At 49.4% G+C, this 25,057-nt stretch overlaps 9 protein-coding genes across 9 annotated transcripts; 6 read left to right on the top strand and 3 right to left on the bottom strand.

Moving 5' to 3' along the window:
• Nucleotides 1-261: 261 nt before the first annotated feature.
• On the bottom strand, nucleotides 262-2,019 carry F5B22DRAFT_630883 (uncharacterized protein). The gene is made up of 5 exons (XM_047976580.1): nucleotides 1,583-2,019; nucleotides 1,340-1,533; nucleotides 1,158-1,261; nucleotides 881-1,093; nucleotides 262-824 (listed from the first exon to the last, which is right to left on the bottom strand). The coding sequence occupies exons 1-5, from the start codon at nucleotides 1,669-1,671 to the stop codon at nucleotides 726-728; spliced, it is 699 nt and encodes a 232-aa protein (XP_047824936.1). The 5' UTR covers nucleotides 1,672-2,019; the 3' UTR covers nucleotides 262-725.
• Nucleotides 2,020-2,172: 153 nt separating this feature from the next.
• Nucleotides 2,173-3,774, top strand: F5B22DRAFT_577134 (uncharacterized protein). The gene has a single exon (XM_047973218.1). It carries the CDS (start codon nucleotides 2,308-2,310, stop codon nucleotides 3,487-3,489), a length of 1,182 nt encoding a protein of 393 aa, XP_047824935.1. The 5' UTR covers nucleotides 2,173-2,307; the 3' UTR covers nucleotides 3,490-3,774.
• Nucleotides 3,775-4,059: 285 nt separating this feature from the next.
• Nucleotides 4,060-5,931, top strand: F5B22DRAFT_652494 (uncharacterized protein; the record flags this gene model as incomplete). The annotated part of the gene is made up of 2 exons (XM_047979617.1): nucleotides 4,060-5,281; nucleotides 5,339-5,931. The coding sequence occupies 2 exons, from the start codon at nucleotides 4,060-4,062 to the stop codon at nucleotides 5,929-5,931; spliced, it is 1,815 nt and encodes a 604-aa protein (XP_047824934.1).
• A 547-nt stretch (nucleotides 5,932-6,478) lies between these two features.
• On the top strand, nucleotides 6,479-7,602 carry F5B22DRAFT_662698 (uncharacterized protein; the record flags this gene model as incomplete). Its single annotated transcript, XM_047980467.1, has 1 exon — nucleotides 6,479-7,602. Exon 1 carries the CDS (start codon nucleotides 6,574-6,576, stop codon nucleotides 7,600-7,602), a length of 1,029 nt encoding a protein of 342 aa, XP_047824933.1. The 5' UTR covers nucleotides 6,479-6,573.
• Nucleotides 7,603-7,826: 224 nt separating this feature from the next.
• F5B22DRAFT_630879 (zf-DHHC-domain-containing protein) lies at nucleotides 7,827-10,140 on the top strand. The gene has a single exon (XM_047976579.1). It carries the CDS (start codon nucleotides 7,937-7,939, stop codon nucleotides 9,623-9,625), a length of 1,689 nt encoding a protein of 562 aa, XP_047824932.1. The 5' UTR covers nucleotides 7,827-7,936; the 3' UTR covers nucleotides 9,626-10,140.
• On the bottom strand, nucleotides 9,673-13,914 carry F5B22DRAFT_577128 (P-loop containing nucleoside triphosphate hydrolase protein). The gene is made up of 3 exons (XM_047973217.1): nucleotides 13,828-13,914; nucleotides 10,468-13,759; nucleotides 9,673-10,415 (listed from the first exon to the last, which is right to left on the bottom strand). The coding sequence occupies exons 1-3, from the start codon at nucleotides 13,828-13,830 to the stop codon at nucleotides 10,081-10,083; spliced, it is 3,630 nt and encodes a 1,209-aa protein (XP_047824931.1). The 5' UTR covers nucleotides 13,831-13,914; the 3' UTR covers nucleotides 9,673-10,080.
• Nucleotides 13,915-15,433: 1,519 nt separating this feature from the next.
• On the top strand, nucleotides 15,434-15,823 carry F5B22DRAFT_652490 (uncharacterized protein; the record flags this gene model as incomplete). The annotated part of the gene is made up of 2 exons (XM_047979616.1): nucleotides 15,434-15,543; nucleotides 15,604-15,823. 2 exons carry the CDS (start codon nucleotides 15,434-15,436, stop codon nucleotides 15,821-15,823), a joined length of 330 nt encoding a protein of 109 aa, XP_047824930.1.
• A 3,646-nt stretch (nucleotides 15,824-19,469) lies between these two features.
• F5B22DRAFT_576990 (cytochrome b-245 heavy chain subunit beta) lies at nucleotides 19,470-21,825 on the top strand. The gene is made up of 5 exons (XM_047973216.1): nucleotides 19,470-19,884; nucleotides 19,937-20,191; nucleotides 20,243-20,652; nucleotides 20,702-21,520; nucleotides 21,581-21,825. The coding sequence occupies exons 1-5, from the start codon at nucleotides 19,784-19,786 to the stop codon at nucleotides 21,655-21,657; spliced, it is 1,662 nt and encodes a 553-aa protein (XP_047824929.1). The 5' UTR covers nucleotides 19,470-19,783; the 3' UTR covers nucleotides 21,658-21,825.
• A 609-nt stretch (nucleotides 21,826-22,434) lies between these two features.
• F5B22DRAFT_576980 (organic solute transporter Ostalpha-domain-containing protein) lies at nucleotides 22,435-24,407 on the bottom strand. The gene is made up of 4 exons (XM_047973215.1): nucleotides 24,223-24,407; nucleotides 23,328-24,037; nucleotides 22,963-23,184; nucleotides 22,435-22,894 (listed from the first exon to the last, which is right to left on the bottom strand). The coding sequence occupies exons 1-4, from the start codon at nucleotides 24,290-24,292 to the stop codon at nucleotides 22,703-22,705; spliced, it is 1,194 nt and encodes a 397-aa protein (XP_047824928.1). The 5' UTR covers nucleotides 24,293-24,407; the 3' UTR covers nucleotides 22,435-22,702.
• Nucleotides 24,408-25,057: the final 650 nt, after the last annotated feature.

Here is a 25,057-nt window from a genome sequence, read left to right as displayed (position 1 = left end):
CTTTAAGACGAAGTTATTGCGAACTATAGAATTTATAACATCTTCTAATTATTTGGTAGTTTACATATATAACTGTTCGAACAACTCCTTCCATAACCCCTTTTGTAACCACCTTTGTACGATTAAATGCGCGTGTGGGTTTTTAAAGCGTGGGAGGCGGTTTTGGAGGATTGGCTGCGAGGGCTTCTGCTGGTATGCGAAGGCGTTGCGGATTAGCTATCGCAGCGAGGGGTAGTCCAATTGACCATCGAGTATGGTAAAGCCTCTATAGTAACTTAGTATGTAACTGACTTAGATAAATGGCCCATTTATCTTAATATACTAAGAAAAAGGACCCAAAAAAACATTGCAAGGTTGTTACACCAGGGATCCTTGATCAGTCCTATCTCTAATAACAGATTAGCCATCTAATCTACCCCAACAACTATGTAGCTCAGCATCTGCTTTGTTTACCACGTGGTCCAAAAGATCTCTAAGTATATTTGAGCCTTTAACGGACCCGGTTGTCCTTAGACGAGATTTATAGAGTACTTGAATCAGCCACTGCTCAGTGTTCAAGGGTTTTTATTGTTGTTGATGCATTTAATGAATACCATGCTTCCGTTTAATGACGGTTTAGGTCCCGAACCTTCGCTCTTGTTCCTCAAACCGCAGTTCCAATCGAGTTCCGTTCGCACCCCCTAAGCCTTCTCTGTCAGAAACCCCATCATTCTGCCAACATCTGATCACATAGTCATGAATACTTGATCTCTAAGTGGGGTATCGTTGTTGAAGTACACCTGGAGTGTACCCACGGTTAGGCCTACAAGCTGCGGTTTCTGCCACTGCAGTTGTTGCCGGTTAGTACTATCCAGCAGATTAAGGATGCAACAAGTCTTACCTGGACGACAGCTAGTCCCCGTGGGGAATTTGGATTCGGCGTACCCGTACCGCTACTGCCTGTATAAGGTCGAGGGAATATGATATTCTCAGCCGCGCCAAAATTGACATCATCCATAAGGTAGCTCTTGATGCTTTGGACACCCGTGCCGGTCCACTTGCAATCGTTAGAATTGTATATCAAGTCAACTTGAGTATTGGCGGTGGGGTCATGCTAATTAGACAGCAATTAGCAACAATTATTGGAATCTGAAGTTAGACCTGTTAGGAGATTTTACCAAATCCAGCGCCGGCTGAAGGGTATTGGTGAGATATTTCTGTAGGGCTGCTTGATCATTGATACAGATTGTTCCTGTGCCAGTCTCTTGCTGCATGTGAGCGACTATAAAACTCATCAGTAAGTATAGAGCAAATAACACCGTTCTGAGTTAGGGCTTGTGTCGGGAACGATGGTGCTTACCAATGACGAAGTTGGGATCGGAAATCATTAGAGCTGTGCAGCCATAGAGATAAGTGACGCCCCAGGCATTGTCCTGAGTCTGATCTATGTTGAATTCCAGTGCAGAATCGCCCTGTGCCTTTTGTGTATTTGGAATGCTGTTCCATATGTCATATATCGCATCATTTCGCTTGACGACGACCGACTTCTCGTTGCTATCGGGGAGTTAGCAGTGTGACAGAGCAGCATTCTCTGGATACTCACGATTCTAAGGGAGCGGACAGGGATAACGAAAAGAGAAGAGCAATCCATGTACTCAAAAGCCAGTTTATAAAGTAAGAAGAGCGCGCCATGGCCGGCGAATTAGATGTATACGTTGCACGATGGTAGCATAATAACTGTCAACGTTGAAGGAGAGTACGGGGGATCACCACTTATATTTTCGTGAATTCGCTCTCATTTAGCTGTAGAGAAAGCAATGATAACCTTTGCAACCCAACGTCATAACTTGACTGTGTAGGACTCCAGGATCTCGGCTATTTCGGCTTCAGCCTTCTCCCATTGAGCGGCTTCGCCCCTGAACCAGCATTCTATTTCTGTCATTGTTACTAGGCTGAGAGATTTGCATTGAGAACTCCCACTGGTGGCGATCACCATCACAACCTGTTGCGGGCGGTGTTGATGGTGTCATAATCGGCATATCGTCAATGTTTCTTGTAATTACCGTCACGATGTGTGCCTGGTGGCGTTGTAAGCCTACAGGGTAGAAAGTGGGGGCCAGGGGTTAGATGCAACCCTGGTTATCACGTAATGCACACCACAGCTATCTACCTATTTACTATTTATACATGTCGGGGAGAAGCCACTGCATCAGCGAACTTCCTTAAATCGTCTGCCTTGCCGTTTTCTGAAACCAATAGGCAATCCTTTCAACCAACTTGTACGGCACTGAGAACAAGCCCTTCCTTTCAATCACAGCTACGACGAATATGACCGAATTGAATCAATCAAATCTGACATCCAGGGTAGTATCTGCAGGCATGGTTGACGACTGGTCGCATCTACTTCCTGGCCCGGATCGGAGTGCATTCCTGGAGTCATGCACAGAAGCAAAACTAGACGATGGGTCCGTCCAGACCGTACTCGGTCGCTATTTCTCGACGTGGAAAACAAGTCTAATGGCCGGCGATCTAAGTAGACTTCAAATGCTGGCTACATGTGTACAGATACGAGAATACATTAAAGTAATCTGTGTCGAGGACGACTCCGACGAATTCGAGGAATCGTTGCCTTCCGAATCTTCCGTCATCTGGCCACGGCATGAAGACGGACGGGTTACATCGGAAGCGCTTGGTATAGGACTTCTCAAGTCTATGCTTGCGACCAAGCAACTTCGTCCCGAGAGGCTCGAGATCAAGGATAAGCGCACCCCACGCGCCCCTTCTGATCCAGAAATCGCAGCACTCCTCGCTCGCACCATCTTGGACGGTGCTGACCTGGCCATCACGGCGTTTAGTATGCGAAAGGAATCACCCATGACAACTATCATCGCAGCTGAGCTGTCCCCTGAATATCAAGGCCGAGGCAAGGGGCTTTCTATCTTACGAAAAGCAGAATTATGCCTCAACCAGAACCTAAACTCGTATTGGGCTGATCAAATCCTCTTCAATGCACCTTCGCTCAAAGAGCTCTCACTCTCGTTCTGGCAGCCTCATAACATGCCGCGTACCACACCATTAATCCTTGAAAATACGACCTTGCCAGAATTAGAGAAGCTAGAGCTCTCTATGGCCACAATCTCCGTCCAAAGTATCATGGCACTTCTTAGCAAGTCGGAACAGAGCCTGACGAGTATATCATTTCGTTTAACTATACTTGTCAATAATTCAACTTGGTCGGAGCTGCTGAGCCGCATTAGCAATGAGTTCCCTCACTTAGTTTGGTTCAAGCTCACACACCTCTCCGAAGGGCCTATTGGGAAGTCTCAGGTCACCTTCCCTGGTCTTGATCAGGATTCGGTGGTCGGATCGTCTTACATGAACGGGCTTAAGCTACTGCAGAAAGGCCCTACGGGTAATAAACGTATCCCTGGGGTTGAGTATGGAGGACCAGATGCAAATCATGTGCTCAGGATCGCTGCTAAATGCGCGGTGACTACATCAGTTCCCTAAAGAAGAGAAGCACTCTATAATTAGCATATGGCTCGCCATAGATAGATGCAAGCAACTTGGGAATGTGACGCCATGGCTGCATGGTCTTTAGATGTTTACTTTAAATTTGATTACGTCTTCTCTATCTAGGAGTATAAAATTTGGGACTCTTTCAGCTGTAGGCTTACGCCACTGCATTAATATGATCTACTTAGGCATGTTCTGCCTTGTGGGAATCCTTTGCATTTCGCCAAACGACTGGGTCGCATGGGGGTCTGATCTGCGACAGCTCCGCCTCAGGCGGCTCTTGGGGGCTTCGGCAATAAACCGAGTTAGCATGACGACATGTCTACAAATTCACTTACATGATGACGAGAGATTTGGGTCTCGCTGGCTTTCACCACGGCTGATCGTACAACCCCTGAAGAGAAGCTGGCTTAACCGGTTCACTAGAGCATGCTTCGAAGAGTAAAGATACGACCGGTTGGTGAGTATATATATAATTAATTTCAATGCTCCTTGTCGAACAACTAACCAACTGTACGCGGTCTTGTCATCGTTCTTCTCGGTCATTGCAATTCGCCCGCAGATATGATTTTAAAGCGGATTGTCGGTCTGTCTAGCTTCGCGGCTCTTGCTGGCACTTCTTTTTCAAGTCCGGTAGCTCCAAGCCTACGCGATTATGCTGCACAGGTAGCTCCAGGCTTGCGTGAATATGTCGCCGCAGCAGGCTCATCATCTGGAACTATTATGACAATAACTTACGCTAATGGAAGCACGGTAACCTCTACTATTTCCTCATCTGCTGCTTCATCACCCGGCCAATATTCAAGCTCGCCCTCAATTTCAAGTCTGCCTTCTAGTTCGGGATCTACAAGTGGAAGCATTAGCCCCTCTACTTCATCAGTCTCGCCTATTTCTACAAGTACGGGTGTCTCCTTTAACACTAGTACGAGTGCCAGCAGTCAGATTGGGACATCAACCTCTCTCTCAACAACCTCTAGCTCTGTTATATCTACGGCGCTCAATATATCATCATCCTCAGTCGTGGAGACGCTCACGAATCCCAGTGGGTCTCCTGTCACTCTTACGCTGCCCGCCACTGCATCTATTACCGGACTCGAGACCATCACCATATCCGGCTCTACATTGACCGTAGAGCCTATAACTACGACATCTAGCGTATCCTCGACAACATCATTATCTGGTTCATATGTTGCGACATTCACCGAGCCTGATGGGTCATCCATAGTCCTCACACTGCCTACCGGCTCGTCTTTGACGGGATTACAGACTATCACCACGGACGGAATGACGCTCACTGTCGGGCCTGCGTCGACCCCAACTAGCAGTGTCAACATTACGTCGACTATGACAACGGAGCCTTCTGGGCTGTCTGTTGAACACTTCACCGGAGGCTCGGTCACGGCAAATTCTTGGCTTACAACCACGGGCAGCGACCACTCGACGACGATTGTACCCATAATCTTGCCCTGTCCAACATGTGCACCGGAAATCGTCTGGAACGTGCCAGAAGTTCCAGACGTTGATTTTAGTTGGCCATCCCTCCCACAGCTACCCAAATTCCACCTGCCTTGCGTCCAGATCTTCGGTATCACTATTTCTGGCTCGTGCCCTGATCCTTCGGGGCCTACTCCCCAAAATGATGCCCCACCCGTCAGCCCGGGGCCTTCGCCTTCACCGACCTCTTCTCCATCTAGTAGCTCCTCAGGGTCATCCGAGTCATCGAGCTCAAGCAGTTCGTCGGGCTCGTCAAGCTCTAGCAGCTCTAGCAGTTCCACCAGCACTTCAAGTGAGTACCTTCCGTGGTATCGTCCTAAACTGTGTATATTAACGGATTATATATTAGGCTCTTCGACTTGCACCGCAACTTTAAGCGTGCCCGTAGCTCCCGCTCAGTTGACACAGCCAACTGTGACTTTGACCTCAGTATCAGCTACTAGCAGTTCAATCACTACAAGCCAGACGTCTTCCACGACCTCGAAAGTGAGCTCTTCAACATCATCTCCTTCTTCAACATCATCTCCTTCTTCAACATCATCTCCTTCTTCAACATCATCTCCTTCTTCAACATCATCTCCTTCTTCAACAACGACAACAACATCATCATCATCTGCAGCAGCCACTCCGACTGGACAAGTCTACATCGACATTTTCACTGACTCGGACTGCATTAACGTGCTCGAGCAGACACAGCTGAACGCCATAGGCCAATGCTACAGTCCCACCGACTCGGATGGAAATCCGACAACCTTCAAATGCTTCTCGCTGACCTATATAAGCACAGCAGCATCCAACTCGGCCTCGCTAACGGCTTTCAAAGGCCCCGGATGTTTTAGCCAGGATGACTCTGACATAATGTCCTACGCCAACTTGACTGATATCGACTACGACGATGAAAAACCTTTTACAATGCAATCCTTGTCTCTCGGCGGGACTTGATCATATGGATATGCACAAAAGGAGCCTCACTTGCTACTGTATCTACGCAATAGTTGTACGTATTAAATTGGTCTAAATAGTCAGTCAGCATCGAATCACATAGGTAGGGTTGGAAATCGGAGCAGGTTTTGAACTATTATTTTTCCTTTGGCCAATCTTCTATGTCTCCGTCGCAGCGGAACTCCTTTTTGACCCTGAGCAAATACGTAATATGGTTTTCTACCCCGCAAGATAAGCGTAGCAGGTCACGAAATAGGAATATCGGTATGAAACCATTACTCCTAGTTACTTAACATAAGCATCAATAACGCTATATATCCCCTGGGCCTTCAGTTGAAGTTATGTTTTGAGTTTACATGAGTTTTCCCGAGCCGTTGTCTCGAGAGATGTTGGGTCATATGCAGATAAGAGAGTTCTTTTCTTGAATTGAGACTGGATTAAAGAACTAAACTTAAGTTGAAATTTAATGAAAGTATATATACATAATATAGCCTTTAAGCAGCATCCTACTACCTATTCTACCTATTAGGCAAAAGTGGTAATCATCCTTAGTATTAATGGCATTATAGTCTAGTAAAGGTGAGCGGCCCAGGTCCAGGTCCATGCCAGAGATTCATAGACAGCTAAAGAAACTAGGCAGCCATGAATCACAGCGACATCGCCGAGACGCTATCACATTCTATTGCTAGCATTTCTGATAAGGTTGCAACGTGCTCGAACCTCATCATTATTATCAAGACCCAGAGGCTCAGAAAAAAGCTAGCCAATATCTACGCCCGCATGTTCAAGTTCTACCGAGACGCCATCTCCTGGTATTTACACTCAAGGATATCTAGGGTATTCTCAAGTTTCAATGAGAACTTGAAAAAAGAACGTGAGGATGCCAGGAAGGACATAGAAGACTGTATCAATGAACTGTACCGTGAAGCATCCGTCGGTAGTACGGCGACGATCGCTATCCTCAGCGGGAAAATCACTAATCTCGAAACTGAGCTGTCACGCCAAAGGCAGAATTACGCAGCGCAGGACACAGCGGCAGGGCGCCGCATGGTCGTGATGATGGAGGCGAGCTGGATGGACAGCAGAATCTCAGGGCGGACCCTCGAATCAGCAAACCCAACGCGCTTACTCGAGCCTGCGCCACATGTGCAAGACATAGCCCCAGCCAGCATAACGCGAGCCCAAGCCCGCGCCCACAGCTCCACAATCAAGGTCTTCGTCATCGGGACTGAAGGCCCAGGTATGTTTGGCGCGAGAAAAATCTGGCTCGCAGAGGACGCGATATTCCCAAAGCTGCGCACGTGGATGGTCGAAAACGCCTCGTCGCGTACGCTCTGGATATCCAGCCCCTACGACAAAGAGGGGACTACGAGCACACGCGCAGCGGCTCTAGCGGTTGTCACGGCAGCATGGCAGGCGGAGACACCCCTCATCTCGCATTTCTGCCAGCGGCCACGACCGCGAGAAGTGCGATCAGGCATGAGCATCGTGCAAGTAGGATTACTAGGGTTAGTGTACAGTCTAATTCACCAGCTGCTGCAGTTCGGTTCAGAAGAGGAGACATTGCCCATCAGCGAAGAAAAGATGGCGGCTCTGGACGGAAGTAACGAATCATGGGAGGTAAGTCTTCACGGTCTCTACAACCCATATTCAATTCCACATTTTCAATAATGAAGATGCTAGATTTTACTATCATAATCTTGCGAGTAAATGTGTAGCCTCGGGACCTTAAACATCTAAGAGGATAACACTTAGATATCAATATTATGCTAAAACATGTCGTTAGTAGAAGCCTTTTAGGGGCAGGGGCTACCCTGGAGATGACTGGTAGGTCTTGGCGATGCACTGTCCAGATATTTGTACCTAAGTACCTCTGCCTGGTAATTCGTTTACGTAGCAAGCAATGCCACAAAGCGCGTGGCAACTCATGATTACTTGGTAGGATAAGCAGCAGCAGCGCGTCGGCTTACATTTTCTCTAATGGCCTAACTCACACTCTCTTACTATGGCCTTCCTCGTCGGCTCTGCAGCGCCCGGCCTCCAGCGTCTCGCCGTGCCCTTCGCAAGTCTGCTGATCGCTCTCCTCGGGTACGGCTCGCAGTGGCTCTTCGCAGTATCCCCCGACCTCGAACCCGGCCCGTTGACACCGACGCAATCACGCGTATTCAACACGCTCCTCGGGTGTTTATGGTGGACGTACTGGCGCGCTTGCACCGTCGATCCCGGCCGATACGAGTTCCCCCGATCGAGCGGGAAAAAGGGACCCGGGAAGAGCGGAAGAGACGAAGGCAGTGCAACACTTAGTTCCGAAGATGAAGATCACGATGAAGACGATAACGATGCATACGATAATCATACATCGAACCGTGGTGTTCATGCCGTAGCCCGTCGTCGCTGGTGCCGCAAGTGCGCAGCGCCCAAGCCGCCCCGCGCGCACCACTGCAAGACCTGCGGCCGCTGCATCCCCAAAATGGACCACCATTGTCCATGGACCGGGAACTGCGTCTCGCTGCAGACCTTCCCGCACTTCATGCGCTTCATAATCTACACGAACGTCTCTCTCTGGACGCTAGGGTATTTCCTCTCGCTGCGGTTCACTGCGCTCTGGGGATCCCGGAACCTGCCAGCGTACCTGGGGCCGACGCCCTGGCAACTCATGATGCTTACGGCGCTATGTATGATCACGTTCTTCACCTCGCTGGCACTGGGGATTCTTCTCGTCACGGCCGTGCGCGGATGGCTGTTCAATATAACGATGATAGAGGGCTGGGAGATCGAGCGGCACGAGGCCGTGCTGCAGCGCGGGGGATACGAAGAGGAAGACTGGTGGCGGACGTCGGACGGAGACACCGATTCCGCGCCGCGAAGCATGGTCGACCCCGTCGAGTTCCCCTACGATATCGGCGTGTACACGAACATGGCGCAGGCCATGGGGACATCGAACCCGCTTTCCTGGCTCCTGCCCTTCGCAGGCGGCCCACGCATCGCACGTCTGCCATCAAGCATGACCTCCGAAGATCTCATCGAGACACTCGACGGGACGAAAGCGGGCAACGCAAGGCTCGGCACAGGCTGGTTCTACGAAGAAAACGGGCTCAACGACAGAGACGGCATGTGGCCCCCCGTAGACCCGGAGAAAGTGCGCAACGCGCGGCTCTGGCGTCAGCGCCGCCAGGAAGAGAGGAAATACCGTCTCGAGCAGATGCAGGGTCTACGGGACCCAGCGCTTCCAGATATGAATCTAAGCCCCGAGGAGGAGAAAGAGGCTTTCCGCCGGAGACAGGAGCGCGATCTGCAGCGTTGGCGGGCCACGCGGGCCGAGATCATAAATGACCTCGAAGAGATCCCAGCTTCTGCTTCTCCGTACCAAGTAGACGGCGAAGGCGACTACGACTTCGTCGACGAGGCTTATTCGCAGCGTCGCGCGGGCGGGTATCCCCGCACCGCTGGGCCTCAGCAATCGAGGCGGTACGTTGTTCTCGACGAGGGCAAGTCGGGCTGGGTGAATGCGGACGGCGAACACTTAGGTGATTACGGTGTTGACGAGGACGCGGAGTTTGACGATGACTATGTGTACGACGGGTCTCCACAGGAAGGGGTATCGCATATAATAGATCCGGATGACGATGAGGTACCATTGGCGGAGCTAATACGTCGGAGGAAGATTCGCACGAAGGACGGTGAGGACATATAGCAGATTCGGCATCTAACAATCTTCACGGCTAGATGACATAGACCTACACAATTAAATGGGAATGCTAATGAACAATATGCGAAGTCATCTATGGCTCCGCTCTAACGCGGCCGGCCGTACAGGCTATCATTCTTCTGTTTATCATCTAAACATTAGTGCATACTTATGTCTAGGTAGCTATACATGACTGAGGGCGTAATGCATCCGGAGCCCTCTTCCCATCTCGTCCCACGCATCCCAATCTTTACTCAGCCTCCGCTATCTGGGGAGTGCATCGCTTTGCCATATAATCTTGCAGTATCGATCACGTAAAAAGAGAAAAGGGCCGAATATGCGTCAATTGTCTTGAAAATGACGCTACGCCCTCGCATTACCGCGTCGTCGCTTAGGTCTGTAAGCGACAACGCCGAATGAAGAAACCATCCGAAATTTTCTATGCGCGTGCAATCCGTGATCTACCAGTCATCATCATCATTCTGTTTTTGCATAGCGTTTTTTCTTGCGAGCAGTGCGTTGGCTAAGGCACCAGCAGCAGTCGGCGTGTTGCTTCTGCTGCCATCCGAGTCATTCCCGTTCATACTCATCCCGGAGTCTCGGGCTTGTAATGCCCCCGGTTTCTTAGCGGTGGCGGGTCGTTTCGCCGGTGGGTTTGGTTTGGCCTTGCCCATACCATTCATGCCCGGCGGCGGTGGTGGAGACCGTGGGACCAGTGCAGGCGCAGGTGCTTGTTCTTCAACATATGCAGCCGGAACCCAGGCCTGTCCTACGCCACTCTTTGCAAGCCACCAACCTAGGAACGATTAGCATGGGACTGCAAGTCAGAATTCTAGTTTCAGTCTTACCATTGTTTTCCTTCTGGACAACTTCAATGATGTCTCCTGCTCTAATGGAGAGCTCGTTCTCTCTCTGACTAGCAAAATCATACAAGACCTTCGCCATGATCTTTGGTTTTGCAGGAGGAGCTGGTGGTGGTGGAGGCGGAGGGGCTCGAGCAGATGACGTCGAGCTCTTGTTACGAGTATGGCTAGGTATACCGTTGGTACCCGCCATAGGAGTTGGGACTGCTCGTGGCGTCTGTATCGCACTGGGGGTTGGGACTGGTCGGGAAGCTTGCACTGCAGCCGGACTATGCTTCGAAGTGTTGGGTCGAGATCCTGTGAGCCTTGAGGGTCGACCACCAGGGCCACCAGGCTTGATGAGCTTGCCTCTGGTAATTGGACGGGGTGGCACAGGGTTGGCTCGCGGCATAGGCCACGAGACTGAAGACGGCGGCTCGCCTGGCTGGGTATGAATGCCACCGCTCTTGTAGAAATCAACAGCTTGCTGCGAATCTCTCAAGACCTTGACTATCTGCATCTTGCCGGGCTTCTTGGCGTACTCTATAGTTTCGCCTATCTTCAAATTGAATCCGCCGGGCATCGCGCGTTGCATGTGCGTAAAGAGTTCAGTCTTTAGTACACAATTAAGCAGAGGGTCGGGCTCTTGAGGAGATCCGATACCTAAAGAGAACCAGTCGTCTCTACTAGTTGAAGTGCCAATAAATTTGATAGCCCCCAAGGGTGCTGAGCGTTCGATGGAAATCTGCGGTTGGCCATTGACGAGCGCTTGTGCCACGATGTAGAATTTACTGTTGGTCACAACAAAAATTCGGGGACTTGCTTTACTAGATCGACCAAATTTGGCTTCTAAGACTTCACCACGGCACGAGAAGAGAGCCTTCTCGTTTGAGGACATTCCAACAGCGTTCCGAACATGAGATCCAGGTCCTGTGGAAGCATTGATACCCAAGTAATCGCCCAAGAAACGACGAGAACCTAGTAAGCTAAATCTCCTTCGTTCTTTTCGACCTTGTAGTACTTGGTGGCCGCGATCTCTCAACTGGAGGTACTCGGCACCGACTCGCTTCTTGCGCCAGAATCGCTGTATCCGAGTCGCCGATTCAGCACGGTACGCTAGATACGCCCTCCACATTCGCTGGATACGAATTGCCATGTTATGCCAGTACCGATCACGCATTGTCTCCAGAGCAAATAACGTTTCAGGAGACTTGATGAAAGCTTTTGTTACACCCATCTGCCATTCTTCCTTGGGTATACTCGTGTCTTTGAGGATTTGCTTAACAGCTGCCTCTTCTGAGCCCTGCCAAGTGTACTCGCCTGCATACGATGTTGCGGGAGACAGGAGGAAGAAGCGTTCTACAAACTTCTCATACGATTGGCGATAAGCAAAGCCGGCTCGTCGAATCCTCACGTTTTCCTGCAGACCAAGATACTTGATCTGATGCAGTACGTTGGGAACATTATATTCTGTGGGTGACTTATTCTCGTTCGGTTTAATCGTGCGGATATAGGATGGCTGACATTTCATCAGAGTATCCACAAGAGCATTCGCCGAAGTACGGATTCGATCACCGGCAGTTGGTGGTTGTTTGCGATTATCTTGGTCAACTTGTTGGGGGAAGAGCGTGTGGACGAACTGGTTTGAACTTTGCTGGAAAAGATTTTGAACACCTTTAAGCAGCTGGTCTTTATTCTTATCGGTTATTCCATCCACGGTATAACTGACATCACCAGCGTAGTGTTTGATAATGAAGTTGCCTTGCCGTGGCGTGAGGTGGGGGTTAGACATGCCGTTCACAGTCTGCATAAATGTACGATCACAGGCGGCAGGGTCCGCATGCGCTGTCTTGGTCGCATCCTTTAAGGCAGAGAAGACACCAGTAGGCCGGACTTGCTCGATCAAGTCGCAAACAACTTTGTTATCAAAGTATTTGATAGGGGTCCACTGAATCTGTTCGCGAGCATACTCGTCTTGTTCAGCCTTGAGTGTAAGCTGAATGAAGATTTGCTGTAGCTTTTCATTGACGTAGTTGATGCAAAGCTGCTCAAAGCTGTTCTTTTCGAAAATTTCGAAGCCATAGATGTCGAGAATACCGATATGATTAGAAGTAGCTTGTCGAGCCTTGAGCGACTGATTAATCCTGCCCACTATCCAGTCAAATAGATTGTAATAGATAGCCATGCTGAGCGCGTCTCGTGTGGCGGTGGCTTGTGCAACATTCGTGGGTGACTCGATAACCTCCCCACTTCTGGGTGTCAAAACCCTGATAGTTATACCCTTGATTAAGGCAGCAGGCGTGACTTCAAGCAGATATGCTAAGAAGTCTACAACGGACTGATCTCTAACGGCTGCATATCCGTCGTCACCCTCGATAAACTGGATGTTTCCAGCCCATAGAATTGCGGCCAACATACGGAAAACCTCATCTTGCTCCGCTTGTGTCAGGCCGATGATATTCATCGCTTGTAAAGTATCCCGAAATTCTGCTAAATCATCAATGCCGTCAACATTAAAGCATTTCGATCGGCTAAGGTATGCGTAGGTCTCGGGCTTCTGCACACCGAACATGGTCCTATAATTTTCCGAGGCACCTTTCGCAAACTGGTAAAAAATGTGGAAATTTCGCTCGTTGATAATTTGGCCAACCACTCTCGTCTTTTCCAGGAGATAGTTCGTGATATCTGCACCAACAGGCTCTCCATTGTTGTTAAAATGTATTTGAAGGTACTTGCCGAACCGCGACGAATTATTATTTCGAAGTGTCTTGGCATTTCCAAAGGACTCAAGCAAAGGATTGGTTGCTAGCACCATATCCTTGATCTGCTTGATCTCGCCACTTTCTCCTCCTGACACGTTGGCGATGTATTGCATAATGCGCTTAGCGGCCTCGGTTTTACCCGCACCGGACTCTCCGGATATAATAACACACTGATTGTCTTTGTATGCTTTCATGTTATAGTATGATGACTCGGCGATTGCGAAAACATGTGGGGGCATCTCGAGGCGATTCTTTCCCTTGTATGACTCCAGAACCTCATCGGTGTAGATGCCGAGGTCGCGGAAGGGGTTGACCGAAACCAAGACATGGCCGATGTACGTGTAGATTTCGCGGCCTTCGAATCTCTTCTTCAAATTCTCGTTTATGGCCTCGTTGGAGACTTTGCTGAGCAACGTTAGATCCGAAACGCCTATCTCCTTTTTCTTGGTGGTCTCGAAAGTGGCCTTCTTGGGTTTGGGGGCGTTGCTCTGCGCTCCCGCGCCTCCGGCTTTGTCTTTCGGACGTCTACTGATACCCTGTGTTCACATTCCATAGTAAGTAAGGGAAAAGGGACGTGAGGTTCGGGGGAGGATCTCCTACGCACCATGTTGGGCTCGCATGAACCTCGTCGTCAGCCTAATCACCTCGAAGGAGTGTGGTGTTGGCGGGCGGGTACGAATTACCGCAAGGACAATCTCGCTAGCACGACGGGAAGACAGCGATGGCTGCAGAACCAGAGAGAGAACCAGAGAGCAATCGCGGAGGAAGTAACGAAATCAAGACGGGAAGATAGAGAAAGGGAAAAGGAAAAGGACAGGATTGTTAGGGAAGGATGTTTTCGCAAAGTATCGCTCACGACGTTGGATCTGTTCTGTCGGGCTGCCTTGGCCTTCTACGGGAGCCAAGTGCATCCTGCACTAATGCCGCCAGCGACGTAATGCAACTGGGCTGGGTTACGTGGCGCGCTACTTGGCGTGGCTGAGCCCAGCGTTGGGTTCCAGTCGAGCCAGTGCCTGTCGAGCCCTGTCTTGTCTGTCTGTCAGTGCACTGGACAGTATAGTACAGTACCTACAGTACAGTACAGTTAGCACCTAACGCCCCGCCGCGCTGTTGAACCTCCCGCTGTCTTGTCCACTATTCCAACCCACCTACCCACTATACTGACTTAGGTAGTGTGCCTACATATACTTAAGTACTTACATAACGCGCCAGAAGATGAATATCTAATGAATGTTTGGAATAAGTACCTAGGTAGGTGGTTAGTTTTCCGTGGTGTTGAATAATTGGATTGATTGCCCACATATAAAAAGTATTGTATTGCTTAGTTCAAGATGCATGATAAACCAATCATTCAAGCTTGCCCCTTGTTGCGTCTCGTCATCTTTAAGGCCGTGGTTTCTTTAACTGCCTCCTAAGTAACTAACTAAGTAGGTAGTTTAAAATATATCATTTGCCTACAAACCTTACAACCTTGCTCACGTTGCCCAATACCCATTCGGAAATTCAATATCATGGCCAGGATTTGACAAGCTACCTAACATTATTCTAGGCTAGGTACGGAGCGTGTACATGAAATACGCTGGAGGACCAGTACCTAGAGGTGCTACCCAATTACACTACTCCATTTGAACACAAAGGCAGCTCGCTCAGACGAAAACGCGAGGCTTTTACATGCGCTTATGAACGTTAGATCAAATATACCGTTGCCTCGAAGTCTAGAATTATTTTCAAATATCAGGGTGACTAGATATACATGACGTTCGTCCCTTTACCTTGGTGTCAGGATTAGAAGCCATCAGGGTATGAAAATCCATCGCATGAGGCCATCTATGCTCATGCTTGAAAGTAGCATTTGTTAGTAAACCGACATCATCAGGAAAACAAAGTGTTACAATGTGACTTTTCACAGACTGGGACTTTTGTCGCGGGCGACGGGCGGCCGTCTTCTTTACGCCAGCCGAAGTGAGGCCTTTGAGCGAGCAAAACGGAAGGCACAAGACGGTCCGGTCACCTCCTGTTAAAATCCAGTCTCTTGCTCTTTGTATCAAGCACGGAGTACATATGACTGTGACAAAGATTCAGACGGAGATAATGATACGTGAGAAGCTACTAGGGCGAGTAACCATACCTGAGGTGTTTGGATGGGCCCAAGACTAAAGGGAGATGTTCTTGTACATGTCTTTGGTCTCCGGAGACCCTTTACATGAGAGATGGCCCTCTATGACAAGAGACGAGAGATTGCAGGTCTGCACCGAGCTATGACAGGTAGCAAATACGCGGCGAAGCTTGAAGTAGGACGAGAACAAGTGCTACCACATTGGTAAGCATGACATTGCGTATCATATCCCAGCAACTAAATTATTGGCCTGTCCATAGGAAGCGTTCATAGACAGCCTCTCAACTACATAATATTTGTGTTGAATGGCGACGCCTTGGGCCTATTTCAGGGTATCGATGCCCGCCAGCAGTTCCAGGACATAATCAGACTTCATATCGCTAGCCCCAGGCCTATCGTCTTTACCCATAACAATCTCGTCGCATGTATCATCCTCGTGGAGAAACCCTCGTCGAAGCTAGCAGCTGTCGCGGATTGGGCCTAGGATAGTTGGTATCCGGCATGCTGGGAGTACTGCAAGTCTTGAAGCGTGAGTGTGCCCGATCAAAGATTCGTCGAAGAACACGGGGAGAATAGAGGGAAGAATGTCTGCCTCAGATCGTGGATGTGGTAAATGAACAGAACGTCTCGCATCCATTTTTATATTTTATCTTATCAAGCGGCTGTTGAGCCATCTGTAGTGGTAAGTAAGTGCTCAGGCATTCGCACACATCGCAAGTATGTCAACGATCCCGTTATAGGTAAAGAAAAGTTGAAATCAAGGTCGTTGCTGGTGGTGTAAGTCCCTCTAGTATGTGAGTTGAGATATTTCCCTTCAAACTGAGGATAAAATAATGGTCTGTGTTGCATGCACCGAACGCGCTGGACACCTTCGTACAGCTATACGAGTCGCCTACGGCTTTGAGTATGAGGTCTCACTTAGGATTTCAATAGAAAACACGACATGTTCTTGCCCTGAACAAATGCCATCTTAACAGGTAACATCCAGCCGCAAACCGAACTTCGACAAAGGGCTCGCCGAGGGATTATCCACTTAGATGGATGAGCCGAGGCTCAACCTTCAGAGCCGTATTTTCAAGGTTGTTGACCGGTGGTCCATTCTTTCGCGAGCCATTCTAGAAGAAGTCATCGATGCGTTCGCATTAAATCGCTCTGTATCCGCGGGGTTAGGCACGTGGAGTTGGGGGATTCAGCGTTGATTGATTGGTTCATAATATCAGTCCCAAACGTGGCTGACACTTAACGCGACTCGGGGTGAAACTCTTTGATGAGCAAATATAGACTTGTAGGCATCGCTATCCCAATATCAGAGGCGGCTAGAATTGGTATTTGCTCATTGCATACTTACCTGTCTGTTCATGCCGGCTTGTCCTCTGATGGATATAGCCGGCGGAAGTGATGTAATGAGATACTTATTTGGACCTGAAAATACATAGGTACCTACCCGCCCAGCCGTTCCTACAGCCACGCCGCATGCATGCGCCACTCAAGGTTGGCGCTCTGGGAAATAGCACAGCAATGGTACCTACGGAGTATTTTGCGCACAGAATAGCATTCTGACCTACGACTCCAAGTTGGGCGTACAATACCGTAGAGCGCAGAATACAGTGAGGTACACAGGCCCTTGGGTTTACATCAAAGCGTGACGCATGCTCTCAGCTGGCGGCAGCTGTAGTAGGAATTCAAGGTTGGCACTCGTCGCCCTCCATACATAGGTACCTAGGAAAGACAGAGGAAGGTGCACATTTGTACTTGGAGCTTTGAATCCTTGATCCGACAGAGAGAATAGCGTAAGAATGTTCTTATTTTCTACCTATCTAGATTAATGTATGCTATTCCCGTCTAGCACTTCATTTACAAACCTGAGTACAAGCGAATAGACAGCTGGAATACCTCACGAAATAGCCGCCAAACGACACTTAAGCGCTAGGCTGAAACGTGTTGGCTTGCGATTTACCTAGACACCGCCAAAACACAATCATTGGCCAGTCGCTGGTTTCGTATCAAGGCTCCTCCTTTGGTACCTAGTGCAGCAAACGGTAGATCAAGAACTGGTTTGTCTATCACTGCCTGGGTCGGTAGGCTTCGCATACCCTGAGACTGATGGTAACTGTCTCCAAACACAGCCTGGTCAGCCATGTCCTAGATTCGATCGCACAAGGCTTGATGTCCGGCGCTGCTCTCGCTCAAACATGTCTGACGCTGCCTCCGGCGTTGAGACTGATCCTTCTCCAGCTCTGCTACCCCGGGGCTTCGGAACGAACATCTAATCAAGGTCGATCGGCGCCTTTGAGTTTCCCCAGCCTGTGTCGAAGGTCGATAGGAGTACAATAGTCTAGATGTAGCTGAATACCAGCAGCCGCCAACTGTTCCAGGTCGAACTGAGCTTAGAGAGGAGGGTGCATGACGCTGCGCGTGACCTTTAGCGAACCAACGTTGGCGGCAGCCTTAGGTCCTGTTATTCGACGGCCACACCCCGAAGGAAGGTCGTTATATGTACGGGCTTCATTATGAAGATCCCACGTGAGAGTATGCTGGCAGGATGAGAACCTGTCGAATGATTATAAGGCCACTTCAAAATCAAGGTCTGGCTGCTCTTCAATATATACACTCCAGTTTCTTGAGGCTCTGTTCAGCCCTGCATTGGAAAAAATGGCCTGATCTTGCATCGTACGATTCTGTCCAGTTCGGTCATGCACAAACAGTCCAGGATCTCTCACCTTGCCATTGGCTGCCGAATTGTGCGCAAGAGAGTGTGAACAACCTCGTACATGTACCTACACGGTTGGGATGGATCGGATCGCTGAAAACCTAATGTATTCAGCACATCTTGGCAGGGGATCTCGGCTCGGCATCTACACTACCCACTGCATGATTGACAATACGGGGGCCAGATCTTGTTGTCAGGGACCAACTCGATAGGATCTCCTGTGCAATGAAAACAAACGCCTGTGTAGATGGGCCTCTTGATGCATCGCATCAGCTCTCGAGATACGGGATGAACAGGGGCGTCTCGTGGTCGCGACGTCAGTACGTACTCAGTTGGGAAGTCAGTAGACCGATCTGTCCGCGCAGAGTCCGCGCTAATCCCTCCAGACCTGAGGCCAATCTGTAACGAAAATGGGGTCGCCTACCAGTCTTACCCCATGCCAGACCCATGCAGCGCCCCTGTCAGGACCCTTGTCGTCGTTAGTCGCCGTGCCCCCTGGTCTCCTTGTCCGTCTGCAGCAATGTCACCTGTTCCTCCGTTCCCATTGGCTGCGCGCACGATATCGTCGTTGCGATGGACGAATCCGCGGCGACGAACAACCGCCCGCCAACCTCGCGGCTCCATATTTCGCCCCCAGCTTGACCAGTCCAGAACCAGTCAATTGGGATCCAGAAACGCTCACTTTGCCATTATTAGAGCCGACTTCTCACAACATGTGCAAGATGTCTTACATTAGGCACTTGAGCCCATCTATTTCCTGATTCCATCTTTCTCTGTTGACAGTTACTCAACTAGGCGACAAAGAGCTGTTCGTAGTCTAGCTAATGTGTGTACGGCGTCCCCTGGCGGCCTGATCGAAACTCCTGCTTTGGCTTGTCCACCCCTCTCGCAGATCAAACCCGATCCGTCTCATCTACTGTACTCCAGTTGACTCCGGCGCCGCTACCCGAGCAGACTGCGATTTGCTCCACGGCACGCATGCAACCCGACACCTCAAGGACAGTCTGCGAAACTGCCCCTTACGTCTGATCAACCAAACCCTATCTGTTTTCACAACCTTGCCTCTCTCCTGAAGGCCAGAATCCCCTGTCTTTATTGGATACATGTAGCTTCGCAACAATAGCCCTCATCATCACACTGTACTACATCGACCTCGACCATCATCTCAATTCTGTGCCCGCGCGCGTTTCAAGATAGCTGACATCCGAAGACTCATTAAACTTATCCTTGTTAACAGAAACGCTCCGTTTGCTGTTCCGGATCCCCCTTCCCATCACACTCCTGACCACCATTACTTGCAAGGATTAGCACCAATCCCTAAGCCTTGGGTTCGTCCTTTATGATCTTATCGCTACCCACGGTTGTCATCATCCTATTCACCCTCTACTCGGCTTCGAGGGTGTGTGGAAAGAGTCGGCTTCCTTTCTAGTCCACCAACTTTCGCTTCATTCACTGCTGGTTCAGACCGTTCATTCATTCATTCGCCGGTAATTTTTATTTGTTGGGGTTGGATAAGAGGCGTTCAAGAAGATTTGGAGGATAGGAGGACAAGAAAACGGGTGTGAGAAACGCATACGAGATTGAACATCGGTTCGCATCGCCTACGGTAGTCGTTGGATACATCATTTGCGGTCGCCATTCTCCTCACCCCAATCGACTTACGCCAGTACTGTCGCAGGTCGACAATAATCTTGGGTTCGTGCGTTGGCGAAGTGACAGACTATACTTGTCACCATGGGTCTCGTCGATTTGACAAAGAAGCAGTTTACTGCGAGTAAACTCATTTTCCATTTTCTGTTTTGGGGGTTTCACTGGGGTATCTTCGCGTTCGGATGGTTAGCAGTTTCCAAGCCTTTTGCTCACCCTCGTATTCTAACCAATAATCAGGTATAAGCAAGCCAATGAGCCTCGACTGGCGGCGTTGAATGGCTTAAAGTGGTCAGTTTGGATTTCGCGAGGCGCCGGTCTCGTTCTATCATTTGACACTACCTTCATTCTGCTTCCAGTATGTCGCACAATAGTAAGATGGATTCGGCCCAAGATCAGGTTTCTGCCGCTAGATGAGAATATCTGGTTCCATCGCCAGGTCGCATATGCCATGTTGCTCTTCACACTGCTGCATGTAGCCGCGCATTATGTCAAGTATGCGAGGACCAACTCACAACGCAGAAGCCCCTGCTAATGTGTTTTCAGCTTTTATAACGTCGAGAAGACACAGGTCAGACCTGAGACGGCCATCGAAATCCACTATACTCAGGCCGGCGGCATAACGGGGCACATAATGCTTTTCTGCATGTTGTTAATGTACACAACGGCTCATCATCGTATTCGACAACAGTCTTTCGAGACATTCTGGTACACGCATCATTTGTTCATTCCATTCCTACTCGGGATGTACACCCACGCTGTCGGCTGCTTTGTTCGCGACACCGCTGAGCCTGTTTCACCTTTCGCCGGAGACAATTTCTGGAATCATTGTATCGGCTACCAGGGCTGGCGATGGGAACTTTTTGCTGGTGGACTATATTTGATCGAACGACTCTATCGTGAGATTCGAGCGGTGCGCCCGACCAAGATCACTAGAGTGGTTCGCCATCCCTATGGTGAGTAGCTATAACGCCGTATACACAATAGCCTGCTAATCAATTGTAGATGTTGTGGAAATTCAGTTTGAGAAGCCATCTTTCAAGTACAAGGCGGGCCAGTGGCTCTTTTTACAGGTGCCGAGTGTGTCAAGTTACCAATGGCACCCTTTTACCATTACATCCTGTCCCTATGATCCTTACGTCTCTGTGCACATTCGACAAGTAGGCGATTTCACACGAGCCTTGGGCGATGCCGTTGGTGCCGGTTCAGCTCAATCTAAACTGTATGAGGGTGTAGATCCCATGGGAATGTACGAAGTCGCGCTTCAGAACGGCCAACAAATGCCTGTCCTCCGCATTGACGGTCCTTACGGTGCACCTGCTGAGGACGTATTTGACAACGAGATTGCAGTTCTTATTGGTACCGGTATTGGTGTCACACCGTGGGCATCCATTCTCAAGAACATCTGGCATCTGCGGAATAGCCCTAACCCACCGGCACGTCTCCGCCGAGTGGAATTCATCTGGGTGTGCAAGGACACTGGATCTTTCGAATGGTTCCAGACACTTCTTTCGTCACTTGAGTCACAAAGTGCGGAAGCTGCCCGTATTCCAGGCAGCAATGGCGTTGAATTCCTCAAGATCCATACCTTCTTGACACAGAAACTAGACGTCGACACAGCCCAAAACATTGTGCTCAATAGTGTTGGTTCGGACGTTGATCCTTTAACTGAACTCAAGGCTAGGACCAACTTTGGTCGCCCCAACTTCAGCAGTATATTCGAAGCGATGCGGAATGGAATTCTTGACCGAAGCTACATCAATGGTCTTGAGGGTAGTATGCAGACTACAGTGGGTGTATACTTCTGCGGTCCTTCAGTAGCTGGTAAGTTGACAACAACAAACTCCTCACTTTTAGTCTAATTCTTACTAACACTGTTGAAAGCTCGTGATATCCACAAGGCTGCCAAGGCCGCAACCTGCAGAGAAGTCAAGTTCCGATTCTGGAAGGAGCATTTCTAAGCACCCATTTTCTATCTGATGTACCATTTTATGCATTATGGGGATGATTTACACCCTGTTGTGAAGAGTTTAAAGCCACTGGCGAATAACTGAATTAGAGACGCATTTTGAGTCATCGAGGTGAGGGTGCGGTGGTTGCCAGTAGAAGCTCACATATCCAATCTTCTCCTGATCCCCTTTCTCCAAACTACAGGTATAGGACGTGGCGACGTAGCCTGTGGTGGTAGATAGTCTCTGGCCGAGGCTCAGGCTTCAGCGTCACGGATTACATACACACATGTCAAATTAGTATACAATCTAGCGAAACGCTTATTTTAATACCCAGCCAATAATCTTTACAGGCCAATCTCATATTCCAACACACAACACCTGAGAAGTGACTGAAAACCAGAAATAGCGTGATTGAATTTACTCGTGATCCTTCGGCGGTTAGCGAGGCCTGAGCTGGCCATTTGAGACGTAGCCTGGCCTGGTTGATGTGAGGGAGGCGGGTAAAGCTCAGCCGGCATCTGTCAGCAGCCGTGTTTCATGCTGCACCCCCTGTGGTCCTTATCCTAAACACGCATCTGAGTAGCAAACGACATTCCCCTATGCGAGCGTTACAACAGGCTATTCATCATGCGATATTTGACTCTGCCCGCAGTTGTTGGTATCAATGTGTTCCCGAGATCCGAGCAGGAGGGAGTCTATAAACGCATTCGAATTGGACAGTGTGTTTGCTTAAGCTGAAGAAGGGTGATGGTAGACAGAACAACCCGTCCCAGATAATGAACATGACATGCATAACAAACCCCCCTTAGGCAGTTTTAATAAAATCATCGTATCCCAACCCAACCCTCTCGTTAGAATGATATTTGGGCTTGCTGGAACTGTGCTGCGTCTTAAACGTTGCTGAGATGACTAAATCTGCCGTTCAATGGTACCCATATGATGCCTCTCATGCAGTGCCAATCATAAACGATAGCGGCAAATGAGTGTAAGTTAGTAATTGCGTAATATTCGTGGCGTAAATATCGTCTTCTATCTCCCTAATGTCTCCTAGGATTTATTGATTATGCGTGGCCGCTTCCATCTCTATAGACTGCTGATACGGCGACTTTCTCTCCGGCAACGCCTCGTTGTTCTCACTTGTTTGGAGGGTCCGCATTTCCGCCTCTTTACTCACTACCTCCTCGCGGATGTGGAAAGGAAACTGGATCAAGGCGAAAACATCACGGATGTCGAAGACTTTGTAAATCTTTGAAAAACACACAATTTTTCTCGTTAGCTCGCCTTCGTTAGTAGTTTTGCTCGATGAAAACTCACCAGACGCCAGCCATATCCTTTGTAATGCTCTCCTGCACGCTTCTGCTCGTCTGATAGCCGGTACACGCCCACGCTATACGCATAGTGGAAGAATACTGAAAAGATGACGAGCTCGATTTCCGCGACTAGAGCGGGAACTCCGGTTATGAAGTCCACCTGGCTAATCTTGGTAGACTCTGTTATAGCGGGCGGGGCACGTGAGTCGATGATTGAAAAGATGAACTATGGTCCGCACCATATTAGTACATCTCCTTTGAGTGAACTCCGTCTCGGTATTATCTTATCTAAAGTGTTTCCTTCTCACTTGATATGGGTTTCATCTCGAGTAACCAATTATACTCGAATATAGGGGCGGAAGAACTCACATCTTGCGCTACCTGCAAGAAGATTAAAGCTTTGAAACCCCAAAGCTTCGCCATAGCCCTATGCTTCTTGACTTCTGCCCTTACTGGTAGTACCTCACGGAGGACGTGGAGAAGTGCAGCGAAGGTGCTGATAGTCTTGAACACAATCAGGTATATATGCGCGTGGTGCACATCATGTGCCGTCAGACAATATACGCCCGCGGCTTCGGTGGCGATAATGGCGAACGCCACAGCCCAGATGATGGGGACGTTCTGCGCGATACCGTACCAATTGAAGCGGAAGGGGTTGAACACGCTCTTATCGGTGACCGAAACCCCGTTCAATCGAGCACGGGCGACGAGCGGCGATAAAAAGACATCGCGGCGCGAGGGCGGAGTCGAGGCCGCTGGCCCCGAGATGGGCGCAGCAAGCGTCTCGCAGATGAAGAGGAAGAAACACATCAGCGTCACCGGCTCGCAGAATACGACTATCGCGTACGTATAGACGTAGTATCGCGGGATGTAAATTCCCACCCAAAAGACTGCGGCGATGATGGGAAGGAGGAGACAGATTCTAATGATGTATAGCTGCTCCCGCGGCCGGCTCATGTGTGTTATGTGCCGCCATATCAAGGCGAATGTCACCACGATAGAGAAGACAGCCAATGCTCCCGATACAATAACGTTCACATGGTAGAAGTCTTTTGACCCGACGATCGGGTCCGTCGGAACTATATTGGTGACGCCTCCGTTAGTAATAGCTCTTAGAGGTCTTGGCTTCAAGGCCAGTTGAACATTCAACCGTGCTCCGCCAAGGGGTCAAACAATATCTTTCAGGTCTTCAAGTCACAAACTTGAATTCCGGCATAGACAAAGGGAATATCAATTCTTAAATCGTGAAAATCAACGAACTTACTAGGATTAAGCGGGGACGGTAACTTGCACGACGGGTCGTTTTTCCGCGCCAGAAGTGTTGGGCCGTCCATGATGGCTCTCCCGTCAACTATGGTATCAACGACACTCAACCAGCGACAATCGCTCCTCGCTCGAACCCCGAAAAGGAATTAGATAAACCAAGGCAAGAGAAGAAGAAGAAAAGGTGCTAACAGAAACTGATGAATTAACTTGAAAGTCAAATTGCTATGCTACCCAGGAAAAAAAAATGGAGAGGAATTTCACTCATTACATAGTCCAGTAGTAAGCCCGCCCGGTACCCCATGAACAGCAAACCCTCATTTTGTACTAGGTTACGGGAACAGAAGAGTAGGGTATCTCAATTATCATCGTCGCGCACTAGTACCCATTCGAGGGTCCATATTGGCAGTTCCCACTACCAAGCTATGACGGCCCGCATAAGCAGGGGGGGCGGAGGATCGGGTAGATGGCGGTGGCTAGAGGAGGAGGAAGAGGAGGAAGAGTTTCTGACTGCGTGAGAATGTTAATGCAGTGTACGCGCGTTTGAAGTGCAATGATATGACAGAAGGCCTTCCGCCGTTGAAGCTTGGTAAGAGAACGCGGTAGATCGATCAGTCCTTTGGGAATCGTTCCTGACGATTGCGATCCCGAACATACCCATATCCAGGGGTCCTGGTACCTCCTTTTACATGACCCAGACTCGCCAGAAACTATATACTATCTATTGCTTACGCCCCTTGCACAGCCACGGCCCTTTGATTCTTATTCGCCCTCTCCCTTCAAGATTACAACTTCGTCACCATCAATGTTGCAACGTTAAGGTCTATTGGACCTCC

Source organism: Xylaria bambusicola (assembly GCF_022495145.1).
Source record: "Xylaria bambusicola strain CBS 139988 unplaced genomic scaffold F5B22scaffold_93, whole genome shotgun sequence".
NCBI classification, from domain to species: Eukaryota; Fungi; Ascomycota; class Sordariomycetes; order Xylariales; family Xylariaceae; genus Xylaria; species Xylaria bambusicola.
Note: the sequence above shows the minus strand (reverse complement) of the source record. Positions and strands in the feature narration are given on the sequence as shown.

Excerpts from the sequence above, each read along its gene's own strand:
- F5B22DRAFT_577134 (XM_047973218.1), top strand. The coding sequence starts at position 2,308 with ATGACCGAATTGAATCAATCAAATCTGACATCCAGGGTAGTATCTGCA.
- F5B22DRAFT_630883 (XM_047976580.1), bottom strand. The coding sequence starts at position 1,671 with ATGGCGCGCTCTTCTTACTTTATAAACTGGCTTTTGAGTACATGGATT. Across the intron at positions 1,534-1,582 it reads CTGTCCGCTCCCTTAGAATC|CAACGAGAAGTCGGTCGTCG; the intron begins GTGAGTATCCAG and ends ACTCCCCGATAG. Across the intron at positions 825-880 it reads GGGGACTAGCTGTCGTCCAG|TGGCAGAAACCGCAGCTTGT; the intron begins GTAAGACTTGTT and ends CAACAACTGCAG.
- F5B22DRAFT_576980 (XM_047973215.1), bottom strand. The coding sequence starts at position 24,292 with ATGGACGGCCCAACACTTCTGGCGCGGAAAAACGACCCGTCGTGCAAG. Across the intron at positions 24,038-24,222 it reads ACCGTCCCCGCTTAATCCTA|TTCCGACGGACCCGATCGTC; the intron begins GTAAGTTCGTTG and ends TCACCAATATAG. Across the intron at positions 23,185-23,327 it reads TCTTGCAGGTAGCGCAAGAT|TTCATCTTTTCAATCATCGA; the intron begins GTGAGTTCTTCC and ends TGCGGACCATAG.
- F5B22DRAFT_630879 (XM_047976579.1), top strand. The coding sequence starts at position 7,937 with ATGGCCTTCCTCGTCGGCTCTGCAGCGCCCGGCCTCCAGCGTCTCGCC.
- F5B22DRAFT_577128 (XM_047973217.1), bottom strand. Across the intron at positions 10,416-10,467 it reads TGTCCAGAAGGAAAACAATG|GTTGGTGGCTTGCAAAGAGT; the intron begins GTAAGACTGAAA and ends AATCGTTCCTAG.
- F5B22DRAFT_576990 (XM_047973216.1), top strand. The coding sequence starts at position 19,784 with ATGGGTCTCGTCGATTTGACAAAGAAGCAGTTTACTGCGAGTAAACTC. Across the intron at positions 19,885-19,936 it reads GGTATCTTCGCGTTCGGATG|GTATAAGCAAGCCAATGAGC; the intron begins GTTAGCAGTTTC and ends ACCAATAATCAG. Across the intron at positions 21,521-21,580 it reads CTGCGGTCCTTCAGTAGCTG|CTCGTGATATCCACAAGGCT; the intron begins GTAAGTTGACAA and ends CACTGTTGAAAG.